The sequence below is a fragment of the Euphorbia lathyris genome, chromosome 1, assembly GCF_963576675.1.
Source record: "Euphorbia lathyris chromosome 1, ddEupLath1.1, whole genome shotgun sequence".
Lineage (NCBI taxonomy): Eukaryota > Viridiplantae > Streptophyta > Magnoliopsida > Malpighiales > Euphorbiaceae > Euphorbia > Euphorbia lathyris.
The window spans coordinates 69,922,423-69,948,006 of record NC_088910.1 but is presented as its reverse complement, the minus strand read 5'-3'; the positions used below and the strand labels follow the sequence as shown (position 1 = coordinate 69,948,006).

The 25,584-nt window shown below is 37.5% G+C and overlaps 1 protein-coding gene across 3 annotated transcripts; it reads left to right on the top strand.

The window, feature by feature from the left end:
• The first annotated feature begins 1,632 nt into the window (after window positions 1-1,632).
• On the top strand, window positions 1,633-25,584 carry LOC136201227 (membrane-bound transcription factor site-2 protease homolog). 3 transcript variants are annotated; one of them, XM_065991856.1, is made up of 8 exons: window positions 1,633-2,050; window positions 2,194-2,292; window positions 2,393-2,496; window positions 3,176-3,323; window positions 22,441-22,521; window positions 22,609-23,070; window positions 23,320-23,628; window positions 25,136-25,584. In XM_065991856.1, exons 1-8 carry the CDS (start codon window positions 1,847-1,849, stop codon window positions 25,295-25,297), a joined length of 1,569 nt encoding a protein of 522 aa, XP_065847928.1. In that variant the 5' UTR covers window positions 1,633-1,846; the 3' UTR covers window positions 25,298-25,584. The 3 variants fall into 3 exon arrangements, with proteins under 3 accessions (XP_065847928.1, XP_065847936.1, XP_065847923.1); XM_065991851.1 differs by having other exon boundaries at window positions 1,634-2,089; window positions 25,136-25,583; XM_065991864.1 differs by lacking the exon at window positions 22,441-22,521 and having other exon boundaries at window positions 1,633-2,089.

Below are 25,584 nucleotides of genomic sequence, written 5' to 3'. Positions count from 1 at the left end.
AGATTCTAATTATTTAATTACCTAACACAACTGGGATTAGGGTTTAGAGAAGTCTATAAATAGACTCCTTAACCCCATAAATTTCGACTAACACACAGAACAGAAGGAGAGGAATCGTTCCGTCTTTCGTCTCGGCTAATTCACTTTATTTCTTGCTCCCTCTTTGATCTTGTATCGATTTCTGTTAGAGGTAATCATTGCGATTGCTATACTTTAAAGGTTGATTACTGATTAGTTTTATTTTTCTGTGTTGAACAAAAACGTTTGTTGCTCACGGATTGATAATAAGAAGTTGTGGGCACTTCGTTTGCAACCGTAGATAGTTCTTTACCGAAGGTATTATATTCTATCTCTCTTTATATGAAATAACAATTAACAGATTTTGGAAAAGGGAAATAGATAAAATAGATAAAATTTTATTATTCCGCTACGTCTAGGCTTGTCTATTTTCCTATCGGTTGAATACATAACATCCCGCAAGAAGGCGGTGTCATCAGATGCAGATGAGATGACTTTCCTTCTGATATAAGGAGAAATTCCCATCAAGATTGGTCACATTCAACTTTAAAGTGATTAGTTAAGAGTTATTGTGCCAGTCTTGTTCTGTACCGTAAGACACATTCATCCCAAAAAGTCTGGACTTCCATTTCTCATCCCAAAAGGTGTGGACTTCTAACACAGGGAGAAGTTTTCGTCCAGATTCGTCACGTTCACTTTAAAATGATTTGTTACGAGTTTATTGTGGCAATCTTGCTGTAAATTTTGATAATGTTATGATTTTCATGTTGTTATTGTGACAATCTTGTTATAAATTATGATAATGTTATGATTTTAATGTTGGAATCCCTTGTTGTTGTTATATACCACTTTGCAAAAACACGTTCGGACTTCGAATATAGAGAAATATGCGAATTGAAATCATCTAATAATCCAAATATTATCTTTGCAGACTTCGCATATCGTGAAATCTGCGAAGTCAGACGGGAGGGAGATAGACACACAAATATAGTCTAGCTATATAATAGGTTAAGTAAATGGGTTAAATATGTAAATGTGTCTCTCATTTGACCCAATTTTGTAATTTTCCGTTTTGTTTTGGTTAATATATCGCCAGTAGTTTGATAACGTAATACTAAGGGGGCGTTTGGTTCAAACTTCGGAATCGGAATTGAAATCGGAATCGGAATGATACGGAATCAGAATCGGAATGACTATTTATTTATTTTGTTTGGTTTAATTCGGAATCGGAATCCAAATACTTTTAAGAGTGTTTGGTTCAAATTTCGGAATTGGAATCAAAATCAAATTGGACAAAAATTAAAAAATTTTAAATTTTAATAAATAAATAAAATATGAAAACCATTAATTATAAGCTAACTAAAAAAATTAATTATAAAAATATTTTATAAATTAAATTAATATATAAATAAATATAGTATATTATAGTATATAGAAATTATTATTCTAAAAGATACTATATTATATTATATAAATGAATATCCTATATTTCTTAAAAAAAAACAAAAAGAATGTATATAGTATACCACTGCCGTAGAATATGTGGATAGTTATATATTTTTTTTTTTTTTTCGTTATAGGTAGTGGGCTCTTTTTTCTTTTTCTTTTTTTCTTTTTCTCAATTAAGGAAATGAGAATCAAATTTCATTGAAGAGGAAGGAGGAGGGAATAGTTGATTCCTATAATAGGGGCGAATGTGATTCCATTCCTGTGTCAAAATTTATAAATCCAAACACTAACAAAGGTAATAAAGCAGTGTGATTCCAGTTTAAATATCCCTAACCAAACACCCCTAAGATTGAAAGGCAGCGGCAACGACAACTCGACGATGGAGGAGAGGCGAGTAAGGCGGTATGGAAGGGGACAAAATCACAGTGTACTGCCCCTCCAAACTTCAGGATCTCGTACTCGTTATCTATCAAATAGCATTTCTTGCTGGTATTGCGATTATAAAATCTCAGCCTTGAATGGTCCCCTTTTTCGTTTTGGAAGGAGGCATGCCAGATTTTTCAAAGTTTGGTTTTCGATTGGGGTCGGTTTTACCCTAACCTCAATGTTAATTGTTACTCTGGTATTGGTCTTTCATATTTCAATCGCTCTTAACCTCCCCAATCATCTTCTCCCTTCTTTGTTGTTCTTAGTGCTATGGTTGATATTATTTTTTCTCGCATACAGATTCTAGCTTGGGAATTGGGCATTATTGTACATGTATTTGGTGAAAGCACAGAGCTCAAAGATGTTCTCAGTTCCTTCTTGTTTGGATTTTCTCCGCGGGTTGAAATTTCGATACTCTTGTATATAATATAATGTGGTGATCCGAATGTGTTTCTGATCAGATTCTTACTGGTACTTCACTTGTTTGTTTTTGGTGCAGGTTTATGCTTTGAGGCTATCACTTGCTGATGCTTCTTATTTATTACTTTCTACTTTGATTTCTGTATCCGTTCATGAATTTGGACATGCCATTGCTGCCGCCAGGTCACATCTTACATCGCTTTACTTCTTTCCTTGTTGGATATGTTTTTCTCATCATTTAAAATAGTTGTTGATATGAGAGATGCCTGATTATGTCATCCCTAGATGTAAATGAGGTGCACTTTCAATCCATGGGTGTATTGAGTGTAAGGTTGACAGCTTAATGTTGATTTTTGTGCATATAAACGAACTAGAGTTTGCAAATATTTCAGGAAAGCAAAGAAACGACTTTTTACTTTACTACCCAACCATATATATCTGTAAGACTGTGATATAGCACCTTGCATTTCATTGGCAAAAGACAAAGAAATATGAAATACTTTCCAGACATTGTTTTGCTGCTTGAGATGTATTTGAATTTTTATATCCCAAGTCAGATTAATTTGCTCATTTTTGTCACTTCTTAAGAAAAGTTGTTGAATTTGTTGTTCAGGATGGAAAAGGAGTTATTTCTGCTTTTAAGTCGATTGAGAATTTTCTTTTGACATGATTCTACTGCAAAACTAGACCATCTATTTAATTCTGGTCTTCGGAATTCAATATTTTATAGTACTTTATGGAAAAATTTGACACGTGCTTATGCAATGTGTAAAATTTTGTGAACCTCAAACTTCAGACCTGAATTTGCAGAAGGCTAGATTCTCATGGTTGGTACTGTAGGCACTTTTTCATTCAAATGCAGTGAGGGCATACAGACAGAATACATAGCCATATTTGTGGCAGTCCTTTTTCCTGGTGCTCTCGTAGCTTTCAATTATGAGTTACTGCAGATTCTACAACCATTTGATGCCCTTCGTGTATATTGTGCTGGCATATGGCACAATGCTCTGGTAAGGTTCTATATGTAATACTTGTTGCTTTATAATTTTTTAGACAATGGATTCAAATAGAGGTTGCAATTGAGGTTTTGGATACAATAAATAACGGTTGCAATTTATTGCTGCACAATTTTTTCTTAAAAAATTGTAAAATATGTAAATTTCTTAGAAGTAAAATGGTTTCATTAATACTATCAAATACCACAATATTATAGGCATAAAAATAAAGCATGTACGTATATTTCATTATTTATATCTGATTGGAAAAGTCAACAAATACTAGGCCAAACAGAATAGAAAGAGCAACCATAACATAAAAATATGGATAGTGAGTATTGATAAACTGCAATTTATTCAAACAGTTCAAGCAATAAGGCAATATAGTTTAAATACTGATAGAAACAATGGCATCTATTATTCCACAACACAGTCCTAGGAATCAATCCCCTTCTCTAAGTGACAGAGAACGAGACAAGGGCCAAATTTTAGATGCTACATCCTACATGCCCAAGATATGGACAATGTATTCTAGGAGAAAAGGGGGGACACGTGTTGGCTAGCACAACGAGAGAAGCAGACTGTTACCTATAAGCTTCACCTGCACAATAGAAAGGTATGGAGAGTGTTTAAGACAAAGAACCATATGTATATGTGGTGAAGCTTAGTTGGTGGCGGCGATGCGTATGTTGAGATGGATGTGTGGTCATACGAGAAAGGATCGGGTGAGTAATGAAATAATTAGGACAAAAGTAGGGGTCACATCTATTGAGAATAAAATGAGAGAAAACCGACTAAGGTGGTTTGGCCATGTGAGACGTAGAGCGCTTGATGCGCCGATTAGGAGAACCGAAGAGTGGCAAAGGGATGTAGTGGTGAGGGGTAGGGGAAGACCTAAGCAAACTTGGAGGAGGGTGATCGAGAGTGATATGAGTTTACTGGGAATTGAGGAAAATATGGTAGTGGATAGGACGGAGTGGAGGGAGCGAATTTGTGTCGCTGACACGACTTGATTTCACGGTTTTATATGATGGTTCATGTTAGCCGACCCCGAATCATTTCGGGACTAAGGCTTTGTTGTTGTTGTTGTTGTGGTGAAGCTTAGTTGGGTGCCAGTTTGGGTAGGTAGGTTGACAGCAGCCTATAATTGTAGGCACTTGCTTTATTGGGCGGAAGGGGTCTATGGTTAGTTTAGTTGTTTTGGGATCTCCAGCTTGCTGAGAGAGAAAGGCATGCCCTTGGGTAGTAAGCTAGTTAGAGTATTTATTGAATTGGTATTCCTTTTAGCTTTGTTGTAACCTTCCTATTGAATCTATTCTAGACATCATATTGCATCCTATTCTCTCTACTTAACTCAGTTCTCCGCTTTTGAGGTTATTGTGGTTTAAACTGTGTTTTCTATCATTTTGGTTTGATCTGTGGGAGGCAATGGTGGGGAAGTTTCTTTCTCGATGGGAGGCCGATGAATCTAAGCTGAATGGAATGAAAACCAAGATTCAAGAGCTTTGTCAAGGTATGCAAGAAGAATTATGGAAGGAAATGGAGACCTCAGTCTTTTAGCTAAGTTTCGTTGGACGCTCCTCTTTAGTAGCATTTTTTGCACCGTGCCCATTTTTTTGTTTGAAGGCTATTTTATGAAGGTTATGTTTCAGAAATAATGTTTTCGGTGTCCGTTCCCGTGTTTGTGTCCATGTCCATAGGTCTTTAGTAACGGGTTGGATAAAGAACACAAGAGAAAGCAACCTATGTTAGAGGGTGAATCGGTTTTGCGTGATTTGCCATCAAGGGTGGAAGACACATTTGAACGAGGAGAAATTGTGGGACATCGGGATAGACATTTTACAAGGCTAAACTTCCCCTCCCAATGATATGAAGATTTTGCTGGCCGAGGTGTGTATGGAGGGCCGGGTCATCCATTGGTTCTTCATATTGTATAATGTTTATCCCTAATTGAACAACATTTCAGTGGGTTGAACTTGTAGAATTCATATGAGGAGTTAGCAACACTCAAACAAACATGAAGAGTGGCAGGTTATGTACAAGATTTTGAATGGTGTTTGCCTTTATTTACAAGAAACTGAGCTCCAATATGTTGGGTATTTCACCAACGGACTAATGGAAGAAATTAGGGTTTGGGTCAAAATTCTCAATTCGTCCTCCAGAGTTGAAGCTTTGCAACCGGCTAGAAATATTGAGCTATCTTAGCTTAAGCATGGCGGCTGACAAAACACTATGTACAGAAATTTTGGTGCCCTATATGGTGATAGGGGAAGTAGAGGCTGCGTGACATAATGCATAAACATTTAATGACTATGATAGTGGGCATATGGGCCGAGGTGGGAGAAGATTGGTTAGGGTGACTAAAAACAATTACCCGAGTGGAACTGAAGCCTCTAAGTCTTTTTATTTTGTTCCTAATCTTGATCAACGAAGGCAAAATTTTCACCAAGAAGAGGAACAAAGCATCCTCAAAAGGAATGGGGTGAACCAAAAAAGAAGTGTTTATGCTTCAGGTACACACAACTTTACACCCTAGAATGCCTCTGCCTACAAGCGAAAATTACGGTAATTGTTGTTGGTTGATGAAGAAGTAAATATGGGAAATGAGATTATTATGGCTAAGGCGGTTGAGGATGAAGAAAAAGCTGCAGAGTGAGAGCATCTAGTCTTGGAGCAGGTTGGTTTTGCAGATTATGACAATTCAGGTTTTAAAGACTCTCAAATTCAAGGGGTTCTTTAATGAAATTCCTATTATAATTCGTCTAGATCGTAGGGAAACCTAAAATTTCATTTCAATGAAGATTGACGAAATTTCTGGGGTAACAATTAAATTTTTAGATGGTTATGCAGTTAATATTTGTTAACGATGCCCAATAGTACAATTGATGATTGGGAACTTCTCATTCTTATGCGCATTTAGTGTTGAGTCTTTAATCTTGGTATTTGGACTTAGTTTTGGGTATGGATTAGCTTAGAACTTCGAGAGGGATTTGGCATAATTAGGGAACAAGAAGCATGAAATTGTGGCACAATGGTAGGTTAGTTGAATGGCAGGGGTTACTTTGAGGCAAGAGGGAACTACTTCCTTACATCTACGGTTAGGAGATAACATGATGATTTATGCATATATGAAGGAGCAAATTAATTGCTTGGGCCTGAGCTGAATGTGGTCCTAAATCAATTTTGGAGATATTTTTCAAGAACTTATAGGATAAACTCCCAAAAGAAGTATTGGACATGCAATTAATATACTTTTGGGAGAAGGGTCACTGTGCGTCTATATAGATATCCAGACCATCACAAAGATGGGATTCAACGTAAAGTTCATGAATTGTTAGCTTAGCCTATTGTCCATCCTAGTACTAGTGCATATTCGAGTCCAGTCTTGTTAGTGGAGAAAAACAATGCTAGTTGGAGACTCTATTTTAGACTATAGAGCTCTCAATCGAGTGACGATGCAAGACAAATATATGATACTAGTAGTGGATGATTTATTAGACGAGCTATGGAGCCCATTATTTAAAGAAATTGGATCTCAAATATGGGTACCATCAATTTGAAGATGTTTTTCAAGAACCCATAGGATAAGCTCCCAAAAGAATTATTGAACATGCTGTTAATATGTTTCTGGGAGAAGGGTCGAAGTGTGTTCATCTACATAGGTACCCAAACCATCACAAAGATGAGATTCAATCCCAAGTTCTTGAAATGTTGGCTCAGGGTATTGTCCATCCTAGTACTAGTGCATATTCGAGTCTATTCTTGTTAGTGAAGAAAAAATGTGCAAGTTGGAGACTTTGTGTTGGTCTATAAAGCTCTCAACCGAGTGAGAGTGCAAGGCAAATATCTGATACCTCTAGTTGATGAATTATTAGACGAGCTATCAAGCCCATTATTTCAAGAAATGGGATCTCAAATGTGTACCATCAAATCAAATGTGGATATCAGATGTGATTATGACTAGGTTTTGGCTCACAACGAGCACTACTAATGCTCGTAGTGCCATTCAAACTCAAATGTCTGGTGACCTTCCAACCAACCATATTTGAGGTATTTTGTCCTTTCACAAATATGTGTTAGTATTATTCGACGACATTTTGATTCATAGCCTACATGGGAGACACTTGCAACACTTGGCAATGACGACGACTTAGAGTCCCATCTGTTTGTGGTTGATCTTAAGAAGTGTCACTTCGCAAAGACCATAGTTATTAAAGGCCCACTCGCTCTCTGTCACGCTAAGGGCGGCCCGGTCGCATTACGCGTCCCCGCTGAGCGAGGGTCCGGGGAGGGGTCCCACCACAAGGGTGTATTGGGGGCAAGCCTTCCCTTGCCAATTTAATTGGCAAGAGGCCGCTCCTAAGACTCGAACCCGTGACCTCAGGTCACACGGCAACAACGTTTTACCGTTGCGCCAAGGCTCGCCCTCTGCTCTCTGTCACGCTAAAAGAATAAAATTATATAGAACCACCATGAATGATAATATTTGTAGTATAAGAAATTGTAAACTTTAAAATCAAAATGCAATAAATACGATATCATGTCAATATTCTAAATCATAAATTCTAACATGCTATACACCCTGTATTCTTAAGTTAAAATGGGCACTAAATAGTAAATCCTAAGTTGACTGATGGCTACTTTTTATCAAAATTCTCCAACTTCAAGTTTTGCCTTGCTTGCTTCTTTTTCTCTGGGATTTTATTCTTGTGTGCATTGTTGGAAGGAGGGGTTACTCTTTCATGGGAGATGAATCAAGACCAACAATTGCATGATTTATGGCAACTTTACAAGAAAATCACATCTAGGTTTTAGCTTTCAAATGACATCTTGGTCTACAGACATATTGATTATCTATCTCTATGTCATCCCTGGATTAAAAAGCTTCCAAATGACATCTTGGCCTAGGTTTTTGCTTCGTTCTTTATACGGTTCTTTATCAATTTGTCTGCTTTGTCGGATGGTCAAATCGTCGACGAAATGGATTTTCAAATTCAAGCAAGATTTGAGGCCACTTATGTTCGCATTACAGGGTGGGTACTCGAATGACCAACCTCCCAGATAATGGATCACCACTATGCAACAATCCTTGGAAGACTTCCAAGCTGAGATCACTGGTTGGTTTTGTGGACAGGATAAGAAACCAATGGACTAGAGGAAGTAGCTTCTGAAACTCAGGATGGCAAAGGAAACATGGGATGGCAAAGGAGATTGGACCAACTCTGACCAGAATGAAACATTGGGTACAAGCATTTGCACATGGAGGCCTCCTAATCCCACAACTAATGCATCACACATAAATGAAGTACCTTTATTAGTGTGCAAGGTCAAGTTGCCCACTTCTGAAGGGGATGATCTAAAAGGATGGATAACGAGGGCGGAAACGTATTTTCGAATCAATCGAACCTCACCAGAAATGAAGGTTGATGGCCAAATTTTATATGGACGGACCAATCTTTAATTGGTTCACGGTCCTATAGGGGGGAACCCCATTGTTGTATAAGGAAATCATAAAGGAGTTTTTGCAGAGGTTTAATAACTTGGAGTTGCAAAACCCATATGAAGAACTGACTGCCCTTTCCCAAACGGGTTGTGTCATAGAGTATATAGAGGACTTCAAGATGGTTGCCTTTTGTATTCCATGACAACCAGAAATGCACTATATCAAATATTTCATCAACGGGTTGAAGGGAGAAATCAAAGTTGAATTGGTAGTTACAGAGTTAGCAGATAGGCAGGAGGTCTCTTTTGAAGAGGGTGATTAGGTGTTTTTAAAGTTGTGTCAGGCACAGGCACTAGTCAGTTGCTAGAAGAATTAATCAAAAGTTAGCAGCTAGGTTTTATGGTCCTTTTTAGGTTCAATCAATGGTTGGACAGTTGCCTACAAGTTATCATTACAAGATAAATCCAAGATTCTCGGTTTTCCATGTGGCAATACTGAGAAGGCTAACTAGCCAAAAACGCTGACCCCCCGCTCTACTGGAAGGCTTTGAGGTACAACTGGCAAATTTTGTAGACCCCGAACAAATATTGGCTACTCAGACTATCCAATGAGACGAGGAAGTTCATGACTAGTTGGCACAATGAATTCACCCTCAAAACTCAATTTTCTCATGTTCATCTCGAGGACAAGACGATTTTTCAAGCGGGGGCTAAAGTTAACAATGTTGTTGAAGGGGAAAATGGCTTTGGGTAGTTCACTTAACCCATGGTCCTAAGACCGGTTTCCACCAAAAGAAGTAGTCACGTGCTGGGTAGGAGGGTTAAGTGTTAGGATTTAATAAATAGGGTTGAGTGTCTGTGGTCGTGAGTATTGAGCATTTTAGCTATTTTTCAGAAGGCTGGGATATGTAGGGGATTGTGTCTTGGTCGCATTTCCTTAACTCAGTAGATGCAAAGATAGTAGGGTTAGAGAAACAACTCACCGGAATGTGTAACCAAGTTACCATGCTTTCGCAAAACATGTCGATGATGCAGATCTCCATGGAAGAGATAAAGGTCCAGTTGTCTAACATAGTTGTTAAAGGCGCACATAGTTATTAAAGGCGCGCCTATGGCGCATGGCGCAGGCCTTAGCGCCATGGCAGCCCCATGGCGAGGCGCAATCGCCATGGCGCGCGCCTGGTGCGCCATTTTGCGCCAAAGGCAGTTGCCAAAGGCGCACCAAGGCGCGCCTTGGCAGTTAGAGGCAGTTATGGGCAGTTTTTTGGTAGTTACTTTATATATCTAGAATGGAACACATGTTATATTAACAAAAAGTATTAAAAAGGAGGGAGATTATAGGTTTTAAACTAAGTAGAAGACGAAGAGACTCTTTGAAGAGGAAGAGACAGAGTCATTTGAAGAATAAGAGACAGAGTCATTAAAAGAGGAAGAAGTTTAGTAGAAAGAAAACACATCAAACGGATTCAAACAACAGAAACAGAGAAGCCAAAGGGAATTCAACTTCAACAGTTTGATGATCAATAGTTTGATGATCGATAGTTTGATGATGCCTTAGATGAGGAGTGTGATAGTGATGATGAGGAGTGATGGATTTGGAGAGTTTTGATTAGGAGTAGAACTTAGGAATTAGTATTCAACTTTAAAGTTTTCTAATATGGGGTTTATTTTGCATTTTAAAATTTATTTATGCTTAAGATATTTTCATGATTTAGTTTTATGTTAGTTTTATACTTTTATAATTTTTATTTTTTTAAGTGCGCCTTGTCTCGCTATGGCGCGCGCCATCGCCATGCGCCATGGCTCCAGGACCCTTTGCGCCTTAGTGCGCCATGCGCCTTTAATAACTATGAAGGCGCACCTCAGTCAAGGCTCATGGTCTTAAGCCTTGAACCCAGAAAACGAGGCTCTATACAAAAGGCTCCCGCCTTATGCGTGTGGGAGCTTGGACCCTGGTGCGCCTGGCGGTTTTTACTTGGGTTTTATTTTTTATTTTTACAGTTTTCTCTAAATTAACTCTTTGATTAATCTCAACTACTAATTTAACTTAAATAAGATTAATCTTAACTCTTAATTTAAATAAGATGAAAATGAAGAGGAGAAAATTGAAGATGGAAATGATAGTGGAGGAGACTATGGAGAGTACGATATTAATTTGGAGGATGATCTTGATGATGATGATTATTAGGTTTTGTTGTGTGTTCTTTTTGATTGACAACGAATGATTATTAGCTTAGTAGCATTATTTATAGTTAGGCATTTTAGGTTAAGACATTAAGTATATGTTAGTGTCTCTATGAAGTATGAACTTAATTTGGTGTTTTTGACATTTATGATTTAGTATTATGTTTTTATGTGGTTTTGTTTTGTTTGTGTGGTCATAAGTGTGTTTTTTTAGTTTATGCTTAACTAGTAAAAGAGTATATATTTTTTTTATGCGCCTCATGTTTCTAAGGCGACTTGCACCTTGAGCCTAGGCTCCAGGACCCCTTGGCGCCTTAGCGCACCTTGCGCCTTTAACAACTATGCTATGCTGCACGGAAACGGAAACAGAATTTCTAAAAAACATAGGAAACGGAAACATGGGGGAAACGTGTAAATATTAAAAATATAGGGGTATATTTATAAATATTTAAAAATATAATAAACATAAAAGTTTAACATTTATCATGATGGTCTTTAAAACTAAATTCTTTATGTTAAAAAAATGAAAAAAGAATAAAGAGTACAGCTTAATTATATTTATCAACAACATAAAAGGCCCAACTATAACATTCCAGAAGCTTCCCACCACAGCATCCGAAAAGACACAAAAAAAGAACAGAGAAAAATTGAAAATAAACCAACTAGCAGAAGAACTTCAAGCCTTGGTCTTCTGATTTCCCAGACCAGTTGAAGAAGAAGAAATGAAAGAAAAGAAATCAGAGTTTGCGTTAAAGAATTAAGAAGAAGATGTTAATACCTGCGTTTTTTTCTCAAGTCAGTGGAGATAGATTTCAATCTCAAGAAGATTCAGTAATTGGAGAAATTAAATTCGGTAAGTTGTTTATATATGTGACTTTTGAAATCAATTAAACCGTTTAAACGTTCCATTGAATATGAACCAATTTCAGTATTCCTTTTCCTCAGAATCGCAATTGGTACAAGCCTTTTGAATTTTGACACAGAAATGTGTTTACATTCTGGAAACGCGTTTCAAATTTTATGTAATTACGGAAAACATTTCCGCGTTTCCGTTTCCCACATCTTGTGGGAACGTTGAAACGTTTGTTGAAGAACGTCTCTGTGCTTCATAGCAACTATGTTGTCTAACATGCTGAAGAGATTAGATAAGCAGGCCTTGAATGATGAAGGTTCTGTTTCTCATGGACGGAGTGCAGGCACAGAACCGACTGAACTAACCACTGAGGATGCAGCAATGGTTGGACAAAACACCACCCCTAGTCCGAGGCGGCAACTTGAGTTGGGAAATTCCACCCACAATTGCAGCAAGGCCAATCCCTTAGTTGATGCTCTTTTGGCAGGGTATAGGGTGAAGTTACCCCTGTTTAATGGAGTGGACCCAAAAGGCTAGGCAATTAGGGCAGGCAGAGACCTATTTTTGCATCAATCAAACACCTATGGAGGTGCGAGTTTCGATGGAGGAGATTTGTATGGATGGTCACACAATTAACTGGTTCACCATTTTTTCAATAGTCAACACAAGAACTAACTTGGGAGATTTTCAAGGAGGAACTATTGCAACGTCAATAATCTGGATTTAAACCTGTATGAAGAAATTGCACTGTTACAGCAGTAGGGAACAGTGGCAGAATTCATTGAAGAATTTGATCATGTAGCTTCCTTAATCCCACGACAACTTTAGTTGCAATATGTCAGATATTTCGTTAAGGGTTTGAAGGAGGAGATAAAGATAAGTTGAGGATGCATAATCCCATGAGATTGGCAAGAATGCAGAAAAATCCAAAAATAGGGGAGGTAGCGACGTGGTTAATTCTAGGATTGTGGTTGGGGAGTGAAAGAGAGAGGGTGAAATAGTCACGTCTCTCATTCCACATAGAGATCTCATGGGCCCGGGCAGCAAATGGGCTGGATCAGAATCAAGATCCTACAACAGCCCTGAAATTAAAACAAATAGTAACAGTAACTCTAGAACGTTCTTCCATGGGTTCTACAAGTACATCCTCAATCCGTAATTGGGGAATCAAGCATATTACCTAGAAACAGTGGGATGACAGAAAAAGGAAGTGGCTCTGTTTTAGGTGTGCACAACCATATTGTCCCCAACATCGCTGTCAAGAAGGAAAATTGCGAATTCTCGTGAGGTGATGATGGGGTGTAAGTGAGGAGGGTGAGATTATTTTGGCTGACGGGGAACCAACAGGGGACGACGTAGACTCCGACGTCGACGACAAAGGAGAATGCTATTTGCTCGAATGGAATGGGCTCGCTGAGATGCATGATGAAGACCTCAAGAGCATTAAATTCAATGGAGCAATTCAGGGTATTCCCATCTATATTCCTGATGATAGTTGTGCTACCCACAATTTCATCTCTAAGAAATTAGTCAACTTACTGGGCCTTAAGGCAGAAGTCAGCACCGAAATCACTATTTGACTCGGTGATGGCTACAGGATTTGAACTTCAGAGTATTGCCTTGTTATACACTTAGCAATGGGTAATTTTGACTGTCAGGTGAAGGCGCTAGTCTCTAATTTGGGATATTAGACATGATTCTTGGAATTGAGTGGCTAAGGATCTTAAGAGAGTTTGGCATGATTGCAAACGACATCACATGCGATTTTGGCAGCACAACAAATTGATTGAGCTAGAAGGGGCAAGAACTAGCAGTAATTGCACTTCACACCATTAGAAGCATGACTCGAGAATGATAGGACAATATCTTTGGGATGCAAGGAAGAGCAGGAGAAGGGAGGAATTTTTTTAACAGTGGCTCAACTGCTGGACAGTTTTGCTGAAATGTTCAGAGAATTGCCATCAACCTCATTCCCGGAAGTGGGCCAGTGTGTGTTCGCTCATACCGTTATCCGTATCTTCATAAAGATGAAATGCAAAAGCAAGTTCAAGACTTTTTAGAGCAAGGGGTGATCAGAAGCAACAATAGCGCTTATTCTAGCCCGATCCTGTTAGTGAAGGATGTTTCCTGTAGGTTATGTGTTGATTACCGTGCACTAAACAAAGTCACTCTTTCGGACAAGTATCCAATTCCTGTAGTGGATGAATTACTCGACGAACTGTTCGGTTCTCGTTACTTTTGGAAGATTTGATGAAGGATGAAGATGTTGAGAAAATTACCTTTCGCACACAAGGGGCACTACGAATAACTCGTCATGCCTATCGGATTAACGAATGCATCGACTACTTTTCAAGCAATAATGAATGAAATTTTCTAACCATACCTACGAAGGTTAGTATTAATTTTTTTTTGATGATATACTGATTTTCAGTCACAGCTCGGAAAAACACATTAGGGATGTTAGAAAAGTGTTAAGTCACTCTTTCGGACAAGTATCCAATTCCTGTAGTGGATGAATTACTCGACGAACTGTTCGGTTCTCGTTACTTTTGGAAGATTTGATGAAGGATGAAGATGTTGAGAAAATTACCTTTCGCACACAAGGGGCACTACGAATAACTCGTCATGCCTATAGGATTAACGAATGCATCGACTACTTTTCAAGCAATAATGAATGAAATTTTCTAACCATACCTACGAAGGTTAGTATTAATTTTTTTTTGATGATATACTGATTTTCAGTCACAGCTCGGAAAAACACATTAGGGATGTTAGAAAAGTGTTTCAAGTGTTGGCAGACAATCAATTTGTGGCTAATTTGCAAAAATGCCAATTTGGTGGTCAAGATGTTGAATATTTGGGCCATGTAATTACAAGATTTCTCGGTTTGACGGGGGATTGTTGGAAGTCTATAGTTGATTATGGTAAATTAGCTAAGCCTCTTACCGACCTGACTAAGAAGGATGAGCTCATATTGGAATGCTGAGACTTAGAAAGCCTTTGAAGTTTTGAGGAAGCCCTTATCACCGCTTCGTTGTTAGCATTACCAATGTGATGCTTCGGGGAGAGGGATTGGAGCCGTTTTGATGCAGAAATTTAGGACCATTGCATAATTCAGCAAGGCTTTGGCGGAAAGAACTTGGCCAAGTTCGCATATGAGAAGGAGATGATGGGGTTGACACTAGTTATTCAGCATTGGCAAACATGCTTAATAGGGAGGAAATTTAGAGTTTTCACGGATTAGAAGAGTTTGAAACATCTTCTCGAGCACCACCTGTGACTAGTAAAATTGGGTGGCCAAATTGTTAGGATACCAATTTGAAATATTTTACAGGCCGAGGAAATTAAATACAGTAGCCGATGCTCTATTGCTGCAGCAAGAGGAGGGTGAGATGGCCTGGTTACAACTCTCTTATCCGAGGTGGGAAGATGATGCTCAGCTAATTAGAGAAATTGACAGCGATAACCATCTGCTAAAACTCAAGTCAAATTTGGAGACAGATTAATTCTCGTCCCGAGGGAAGGAATTTTGCTATACAAAAACAGGTTTGTAATTTAGCAAACTCCCCCCTCATTCCTAAAGTATTGGAAGGGTTCTATTTAGCCCCTACGGGAGGACACTCGGGATTCTATGGGACTTACAGACGTTTGTCAGCCAATGTTTATTGGGTTGGGATGTGCAAGAGTATGTGCGTAGTTCTGATGTTTGCCAAAGGTTTAAGGTATCCACACTGGCTCCTGTATGTTTATTACAGTTGCTGAGTATTCCTGATGTAGTTTGGGATGAAATTTCAATGGATTTCATCATGGACTTGCCAAAATCTAAAAGGCTCAATGCTATTTTGGTGGTTGTAGATCGCTTAAGTATCGCCATTTTATCCCCTTAAAACACCCATATGCTGCCAAGTCAATTGTTGAAGTGTTTGTTAAAGAAATTATTTGTCCTCATGGCATCCTAGAACTATTGTCAGTGACAGGGGTCCGATTTTCATCGTTGGATTTTGGAAAGAATTGTTTTGTTTGCAAGGGACTAGATTGAACGTATCTTCGACATATCACCAAGAGACCGATGGAAAAATGGAAGTCGTCAATCGTTGTTCGGAAACTTATTTGCGCTGTTTTTTAGTGGAGCAACCTCGTATGTGACCCAATTGGTTGTCGTGGGCTGAGTATTGGTATAACACCACCTTTCACAATCCCACAAGGGTCAGACGTTTGAAGCAGTTTATGGTAGGAAGCCTCCCACGCCTCTACAATCTATTCCCGGTTTGATCGTTTCGACTCTCAATCAATTGAAGTTCAATTTGGTAAAAGCACAACAATTGATGAAGAAAGAAGCTAACAAACACATGAGGGATAAATCAGAAGCTAACAACTCGCTTTTATGGGCCCTTTCAAGTTTTTAACTGCATTGGTGAGGTAGCATATGAGTTGCAATTACTCGCAAATTCCAACCCCTATTTCATGCTTCTATGCTGAAGAAGGTCGTTACACCCCAACGTGTTGAGCCAAATCCGCCTAAGGGGTTTGAAGTTGAGTTGGATGATGCTTTGCAACCAGAAAAGGTGCCGGTTACACGCAAAATCAGCAGGAATGGTGAAGAGATACATCAATGGTTAATTTAGTGGATGGGCAAGGGTGGGGAAGAAGCAACTTGGGAAGACAAACTCAACATTAAAACTCAGTTTCCTCGGTTCAGTCTTGAGGCTTTCAGGGGCGTGGCAATGTTTGCAAGGAGGTGGATGGTAGTCACAGGCTGGGCCTAAAGTATTAAGGGTCTATAAGAGAAGGAAGGAAAACCGGGGACACGGGTAAGGGTAGTATTAGTTGTCCTTTGTGAGAGAGTGTGTGTCTGTAGTGAGGGGAGACATATTAAATAAGGGGAGGGATCTGTGAGTAGAGATTGGTGGAAGTTAGTTATTTTGGGGCTGCTTCTTTATAGAAGAGGTGAGAGGGGGCTATCTCCCTCAGAGTGAGTTATGCCTAGTTGTCACTCACTTTATATCAGTTCATTAGCGTATTCTTAATATAAGTCAGTATTTCTATATTCTCAAGTTCATTCCTTTCTTGATTCTGTTCTTATACTTCTTTGCTGAGTGTTTTATATCAAAGGACGAGTTTACTATAAAGAGCGCATTTCTACCTTTCATCCTAGAGACGAGACTAATGAGACAGGACAGGGCAATGATAGCAATAGCCCATCCTTGGATTAGGGTAATTTGGGCAATGCAATTGTCTTGGATAAACTCACATGGCTAATGATATGGAGAGCATATCAATGAAAGAAGCACAAGACACGTAGGTGAAGCTTTGAGAACTCCAGTGGTTAGCTGAGAGAGGGATATGTCCCTAGACAATATTGTTAGAGTGATATTCCTCTTAGCTATGTTGTACCCTTACTATTGCATCTATTCTAGACATCATATTGAATCCTATTCTCTCTTTTTAACGTAGTTCTCTCTACTCTTGAGATTATTGTGGTTTTGCTGATTAGATATACTTAAGAGAGATACGCCATACATTTATAGATGTTTGACAACTCTTTGTTGTACTTCCTCTCCTCAAGATCACCACTTGAGAGTTCTTTGTGATTATTTTATGGGAAATAATAAAGTCTATAACTTAGCAATCTTAAAGCTTACTAGTGAATGCTCGTCTCACTTACTCAATCTCAAATTTTTACAAGACAAAATTAGCAATTTTAATCCTCAATTTTCACAAAATAAATAGAGTTATTTTGGAAGAAATCAAATGAAGCTCAATAATACGGTCAGAGAGAAATACTTCTTTGGAGCAAGTAAGGAAGATTTTTTTAGAATAAGGTGGTTTTCGATAAAACTGAAAATTAAGTGCTAAAAAAACAAGTAATGGATTTTAACTTTTGAATATTATAAATTTTAGAAGTATCAAGCGGCGTTTGGTTCCCGCAGGGGAAACGGAATGAGATCCAGAAAGGAAGGGAAACAAGGAGAAAGGAATTGAATGACCCTGAATTCCCTTGTCTGTTTGTTTCGGTTCCGGAAAGAGAATGATATACCTCTGATTCCCTTTGTGGTTGTTTTGTTCAAAGGAGATAATAAACTAGATTTGTAGATTGTTTTTAAGAACAATTTTTATACATACATGTTCTGCATTAATAAATTAATCACATTATTAAAATCAATTATTTCAACTATTAAAATCAAAAGACGGAGAAATATAGTAAGCTGAAATAAAATTAATCAAAGAAAATGCATAAACGTTACATTTTAAAAAGAAAATAATGATTTTAAAATAATTAAAAATAAATATTAAAACCGAATATAGGATGAAATAAAAAAAATTGGTCAAAAATATTTTTTAGGAAAAAAAGTAAATATAAATAAGCACAAGAATCAACCGAGGGATAAAAAAAAGTAAAGTTAAATAAGTTTATGGGCCAAAACAAATTTTTTAAAGTAAAATAGAGACTAGAGTAGAATTTTATGAGGATAGAGATGTAAGGTAGTAGAGGGGAAAGGGAATAGAAAACCTTAAGCGGATTGGGTAATGAGATTAGAGGAGTTTGGGTCCAAAACTAAAAAAGGGTAAATGGAATATGATTGAATTTAATAAAACAAACGCCAACATTCCTTCCCTTCCCCTTACCCTTTAGTGAAACCCCCCAAAACAAACGTCCCCTAAATGGAGTGTTGTTTGATAAATATTAATAATAAATACTAAAATTGAAAATATTAGTTGAATATTTTGACTTATTCTCGTGATGTTTTTGGCTTAACTGGAATTTTTAAGTGGTATTATCAAACAAACCAATAACTTATTAATTTTAAGTGCCGTAATGAGTTATCAAATGGCTCCAAGTCCAACCCTTTTTGTTCAGCGTGGAGCTTCTTGTATAGGCAAGGAGCAAAACTAAAGTTTTACGCACATTCAAAAACTAGTTATTAGCCTTGTCTTGTCGATGAGTTGTTGCTAGTAGTTATTAACTTACTCTTTAGCTAGTTCAACCTTATAGTTATTGTTTTTTTTGTTCCTGTTTTTGTTCTTGCTCTTTATGTCTGGCTAAATCCTTTCTTCCTTGCTTCTGGAAACATTCTATTTGTAATTTTTCACTTATTAGTCTGCTAAATTGTCATCTTCAATTTTGGTGAGGGTCTATTTTTGTCCGCTAAACTGGCTATGATAACCATTAAATAATATTTTAACTTGGTCTCTATTTTAGCTTACTTCATGCTTCTTATAAGTTTATATTCTTGTTCGTATGTGTAATTAATGTAGAGTATGCTCTAGTCAAAGTCTAGCCAATGTTACTTAGGCTGCTGTATGTCTAGGCTGCTATATGTCTAGACAGCTCGTAGGGTAAAGGTGTCTCAATGCCGTTGTCATTAGGCAATATCAGAACTAGCTAGTGTATATAAATATATGTGTATGTAACACAGAAGATGTGAGAAATATAAAATACAGAATTACAGTTTCATGGTATCAGAGCCTAAGGTTCTGTGAATTTTTTTGTTTGGTTTGTTTTCTGGGTAGTATTTCCCAGGATTAGTACCTGTGAAGAGCTTGGGTCTCTTGGGTTGTATTTTGTTACAACAATCTATCTCACCACCCCTCCTGTTCCTCTTCTCCTCCTCCGATCGGCGGCTCTGCAAAATCCGGCCACCATCCGACCAGCGTGTGGGCCTCACGCGCCTTCGTCATCCTTTGCATCCGTCATTACACGCTCGGGCGAAACGCCTCAGACTCTGCTCTGTTTTATCTTCCCGGCGTCGGAATCCAAAATCCGGCCACCCTGTGTTCTCGTCGTTGTCCGGAGAAGTCCCTTTTCTAGACCGCGTTTCTGGTACTGGTCTTCTCACTTTTAGAGTTCTTTTCTTTTTTTACTCCTTTTAGAGTTCTTTCTTTTTAAACTACTTTTGAGAGTTTTTTTACTGCTTTTTTTTAAACTGCTTTTGAGAGTTTTTTTTAAACTGCTTTTGAGAGTTTTTTTTTATTTTGATTTAAATGTACTATTATATTTAAAAAAAAAGTGAAAAGTAAAAAAGAAATATATATATATATATATTTTAATGGCAGAAATGAGTGAAAAGAAAATTGTCACTAAACTTACACTAGACTCTTCCAAAATTACGGATAAAAAATGAATTGGGAGTGAAAACTATACTCAGTAGCATTGCACTATCCATAGGTTTGTAAACAGTGCTGATTTAGAAGACCATTTAACTAGTAATCCACCGCCTAAAACAAATGCTGATGTTCGTAAGAAATGGTTAATGGAGGATTATAAATTGTTTAATCAAATTCAAAACACTCTCGATTCCACTGTTGATGATGTTGTGACTCACTGTGAGATTGTCAAGGAGTTATGGGAATATCTGGAGTTTCTGTATGCTAACAAAAAGGATACGTCTCATCTTCATATGTTGCTGTTAAAGGTTTATTGTGTAGAACAAAAAAATCTCTCTTTTGCAGTATTACACTGAAGTGAAACAGGCATACGAGGAAGAGAACAGTATGTTTCCAATTGTGTCTGATGTGATACAAATGCAAGCACAGAATGAGCGTGTTGTTGTTCAGTGTTTTTTGGCAGGTTTGGGTCCTGAGTATGATGTGGCCCGTACACAGCTGTTGACTAGTGGGACACTCCTGTCCCTTTCTTTGAGGAAGGCATTGGGTGATCTCCTGTCTCTATGAACCACCTAAGATGTTAGCTCCCTAGCTAAACGCCTCATTCCGTAAACTAACTATATGCGCTTCGTAAACGATGAGTGTTCGCCCTTGGTCTACGCGGATTAGGGGCCCAGCTAACGTGTGCGGAAGTCTATTCTCGTTTACTTAAAGTCTGTAAGGATGGTGTCATGACCTTTGGTATATTGTCCTCTGAAACATTCCATTGGTAAGCAATGTCGGATCTGGTCGTAGAGATGGAGCCAATACTATTCCTAGTGGCAATTGTAGCTCCCTTCGTACTTGTTTTCATTGTGGGGGAGAAGGGTATGTTAAGAAAAATTGTTGGAAATTGCATGGTAAACCGCTTCAGTACTCGGGACAGAATGCTCCTAGGAGATCTGCAAATATAAAAACTCAAGGTGGCATTGTACCAACCCTGTCTGTCACTATTTTTGTAGATGAGTATGCTCGGTTTCAGCAACTCTCTGCAACTTACGATGTAGAACAACCATCAACCTCCACCTCTGCTTTGGCTGATACAGATAATCATGCTAATCATGCTGCATGTCTCTCCACCTCCTCTCGTAGTTGGGTTATTGGCTTTGGTGCTACAGGCCATATGACCGGCAACATAGGTATTCTTTCCTTTTTTCAACATTTGACCAATTTTCCATTTGTTATGTTAGCCAATGGCTCAACTGCTTCTATAATTGGACAAGGAACAGCTCACCCAACATCTCCTGTTCCTTTATCATCTGTTTTGTGCTTACCCAATTTTCCTCTAAATTTATTATCTGTCAGCCAACTCACCAAGACTCTTAACTGTTGTGTTATTTTCTATCCTACCCATTGTCTTTTTCAGGATTTTGGGACGAAGCAAATTATTGGTAGAGGGAACATGGTAAATGGATTGTATGCTCTTGATTCAACTTATCATCAGGTGCCAAGATCCATTGCCTGCGCAAGTTCATCCCTTTTGCAACTTCACTATTAGTTTGGTCATCTATCGTTTCCCGTTTTGCTAAAGTTATGTCCTAGTCTTCCGCGAGATTCTACTCTTAAGTGTGAAGCTTGTCAATTTGCTAAGCATCATAGAGTTTCGTATCCTCCGCGGATAAATAAATGTGTTGAGTCTTCATTTTCTTTGTTACACACTGATGTATGGGGTCCATGTCCTGTTGTGTCCAAACTTGGTTTTTGTTATTTTGTAACTTTTGTTGATGACTATTCTCGTGTTACTTGACTTTACCCTATGAAATATCGTTCAGAATTATTTACTATCTTTTGTGCCTTTCATGCTTAGATTTGCACCCAATTTAACAAATCTATTTGTATTTTGCGAAGCGACAATGCTAAAGAATATGTATCTAGCACCTTCCAATCCTGCCTTTCCCAGCATGGCATTATAGACTTCTTGCATCGTTACCCCTCAGCAAAACGGTGTTGTTAAACGTAAGAATCATCACTTACTAGAAGTTGCTCGAGCATTGTTGTTTCATATGCAGGTTCCCAAAGCCTTTTAGACTGATGCGGTTTCCATTGTCTATTTTCTCATCAACCATATGCCATCTTCCGTACTTAACGGTCAGGTTCCATACTCCCTTCTTTTTCCATCGTCTTCCTTATTCCCTCTTACACCTCGTGTTTCTGGATGTACTTGTTTTGTTCAAGACATGCGACCAGAAGTCTCCGAGCTTGATCCCAAGTCACTCAAGTGTATCTTTATCGTTGCTCAAATTTCATTTTCATCATATAGGCATATTTCTGTCTTATAACTATTACTTAGATGGGCTGTTACAACCAGTACTCTAATGAGATGAACATATTTTGATGATGACTTTTACATATAACTCATCACCTAAACAAGCATTTCTGCTATTTATTGTAAGTCCCAAATCCTGAACAATAGTCTTTATGAACTCTTGTGCGGCAAGATTATTCTTTATATTAGGTTGCTAGAACTTTTGGCATGCAAGAATACTGATCCTTCTGTGATATTCATAGTGTTGTGCAGTATGTGGACTGGTGGTATTCCTCTTGCCCTTGGTTTTGTTTCCCTTCTACGTGCATGGTGAAGGCCTAATGGTACACAACATGCTTGTTGACAAACTTTGACGTGTTTGATCTTTTATTTCCTTCAGTTGTGTAATTTTTGTTAATCATTGCGAATAGGTTTTGGAAGTACCTTTTTCTTCGTCTTTGTCTGGTTATTTATCTCCTGGTGATGTAATTGTGACATTGGATGGTAAAAGAATCCATAATGAACAAGAATGGGGAGAGATGACCATTCTAATAAATGATAAGGTGCTTCAAGGTTCAAAGCATGTAGAAAATTATAAAGGCCTGGCCATTGTACACGGTGGAATGAGTTACTGCATCTCTAATTCTTTGGTTGAAGAAAGCAGGAAGATTAGTTTGGTAGACGATCAATCTGCTTGCCCTGATGATCTTATGGAATTCGTAGCCATTAAATGCTCGGATTCGAGTGAATTAGACAATGATATTGGATATGGCTACTCAAACAGAACAGAGAATAGGCACTGCTTGAATGCCAAGGATGTTGTCAAGCATAACACATGCAGTCATGGATGGGTTACAAAAACAACCAATGGAAGCAACTGTCTATGTTCCCAGGTAAATTTTTCAATTTTCAAATGTAATGACTATCTAAAGCAATGTCTCGTTATTTGTTCATCACCCTTGCTCAAATTTCAATTTTTTGGAGCAGTATTATAGATGTAGTAGGCATGCAACTACTGTTAAATATTTGATGTGTAGAAACAGCCACTTCAAGCAAAGTACTAGTGGCTTTGTTTATATAGTCTAATATGGACCTAATAAGCTGTTTACTTCGACTGATGAATTCTTTGACAATGTCTATAGGATGAATCTTGTTTAAGCCCTATCCAGTTTCCTGGGATAATATGGGCTGAAATCACCTATTCAAGCCCTTATGCTCCGGAATGCGTGCAAGTTGAAAAAAACTCTTTTCTGCATCCAGAATCTGCAAACTGTGGTGGGACATTTGTGTTTGTTGGTGATGTTATCTCCATGGCACATTCAATTCAGTTAAGTTCTTATCTACCTCGGTGGCCAAATGTTTTCAGTGCGTATCTTCCAAAGGTTCTGGAAAAGAACTTAATATGCCTATTTCAAGTTTCTCTTACAATAGCTCTCCTCAACAGCTTGCCGGTAAATTTCTCGCCATTTGAATATTTTTTGTTCAAGCGCAAATATATGCTAGATTTTTATGTTTTTCCCCTTTTTCACATTTTTCCCCACGTTTTTACTGTTTTCTCGTTTTTCCATAATTTGTTAAATGGGTTAAACGGGTCAATCCGACTAATCTGCTACCCAACCGTTTATGAGTTAGTTGAGTCGAACGAAAAAAAAAGGGGGGGGGGGGGGAGGGAGGAGGGACTAAAAAAAAGGGTCACAAAAATGTTGTCCTTTTGAAGACAGTAAAACATTTTGTATCGTAATTTTCTGTTTTTTTTTTCTTATTGACAGACATAATGTTTTCCTTTAACTAATTTTCCTAACCAAACAAACACTCTAAAATTAGGAAAACATTTTCCCGCATGTTACTTTCCTGCCATCAAACATAACCTGGATATATTAGATATAATACGTTTCTCGTTTGATATTTTTTTCTTTGGTGTGATATGAGTTTACATGTGCATTGTATAGTCAAATTCTAAGATTAAGGCGATGCATGTAATCGATCGATACATGAAATATAGTGCACGTCTTTTTCATAACAATGTCTGAATGTCTGGGTCCTAACACACTGTTTAGTCCTCGTATTTTAAAAATACAATGTTCTATAAAAAAATGTTTAGTCATTAACTTTTGTTCTATTCAATAGTTTAGTTCCTCAAATATTTGAATAATTTAATAGTTTAATCCTCTATAAAGTTAAGGACCAGACAATAGCCGTGTTTGGCAAATAGATTGCTGATTATCTATTTGGCTAATTGATTTGACTAGCGGATTGTGTAAACTTGTTTGATAAAACTTAGTGGATTGCTAATAGCTGTTTATGTAAAATGATAAATAAGGACATAACTATTATTTTCTTTTTTAAAAATTCACATTTCTTTGGAGTTAAAATGTAGTAATTAGGGATAAAAATGTCCTTTAAAATAGATAGAGTAATAAGCAAATTGAAAAAGCTCTTAAAACCAACTTTTTCAAAATTAATTTTTTGCACCCAACGAACTCTTTCAAACATCTCTTCACCAAACACAACTATTAGAAGTTTGACTAGTCAAAACCTTTAAAGTGGTTCAAACCTCTAATTTCATCCCAAAAAGTTATTTACCAAATAGTGCCAATATGTTTTTAAAATATGAGGATTAAACAGTGTGTTATGTAAAAATATAGAGCCTAATAAATTATTTAAATAGAAATCCTATCTTTTCAGCTTAATACATCTTTACCCTCCCTCATGTATTTGTCTAAAAAAATAATTTGTTCCACTACTTTTTTGAAAACTTTTTATTTACCTCTTAAACATTTAAATTGATTTATTAAATTTTTCAACTTTTTTTTTAAGTGGCCTCGTGAATTTGCTTAAAGTGTATGTGAATCCATCTGTCCAGAATATCCATTTCTCATACTAAATAATAACTTTTTGAATCGGTGATGCCATTGGAATGAAATTAAGCCTCATCGCAATTCTCTCCCCTTTATTTAGGTATACCTTTTGGATGGTGAATCTATTTTAGAGGCAGCTCTGTGCCACTTCACTTTGCTGGGCCAAAGGAAAAGGGCTAAAATACTGCAAGCCTGTCTTCTTTTCGGTACTATTACTTGCATGGTCGCCTTTTTTAGGATATTCTTCCTTAGTTTTTCGTAATGAACAGGTAAACCATTAGTTTTGAAGAAAATTGGTGACCTTTATGTTGCGGTTGTGCATTCACATTTCTTTCCATCAAGAATTGCAGATCCCTTTGTTTTTGGTATGCTATATGCTGATTTCTTAATTCAATTGGAATTTTCCGAATTTAGATTTTTGAATAGATGAATAATGGAACTCAATATTTCTTATACTAATTATGCTTATCGTACTACTTGTATAACAAACAATGGTATTCTTCAGTTTAATTACTTTTGCGGTATACAAACTCATAATAAAATCTTAAG

Bases quoted from the DNA above. Each gene is read 5' to 3' on its own strand.
- LOC136201227 (XM_065991851.1), top strand. From the start codon at position 1,847: ATGGAGGAGAGGCGAGTAAGGCGGTATGGAAGGGGACAAAATCACAGT. The intron at 2,293-2,392 runs GTTGAAATTTCG...TTTTTGGTGCAG, and splicing joins TGTTTGGATTTTCTCCGCGG to GTTTATGCTTTGAGGCTATC. The intron at 3,324-22,440 runs GTAAGGTTCTAT...TGATATTCATAG, and splicing joins GCATATGGCACAATGCTCTG to TGTTGTGCAGTATGTGGACT.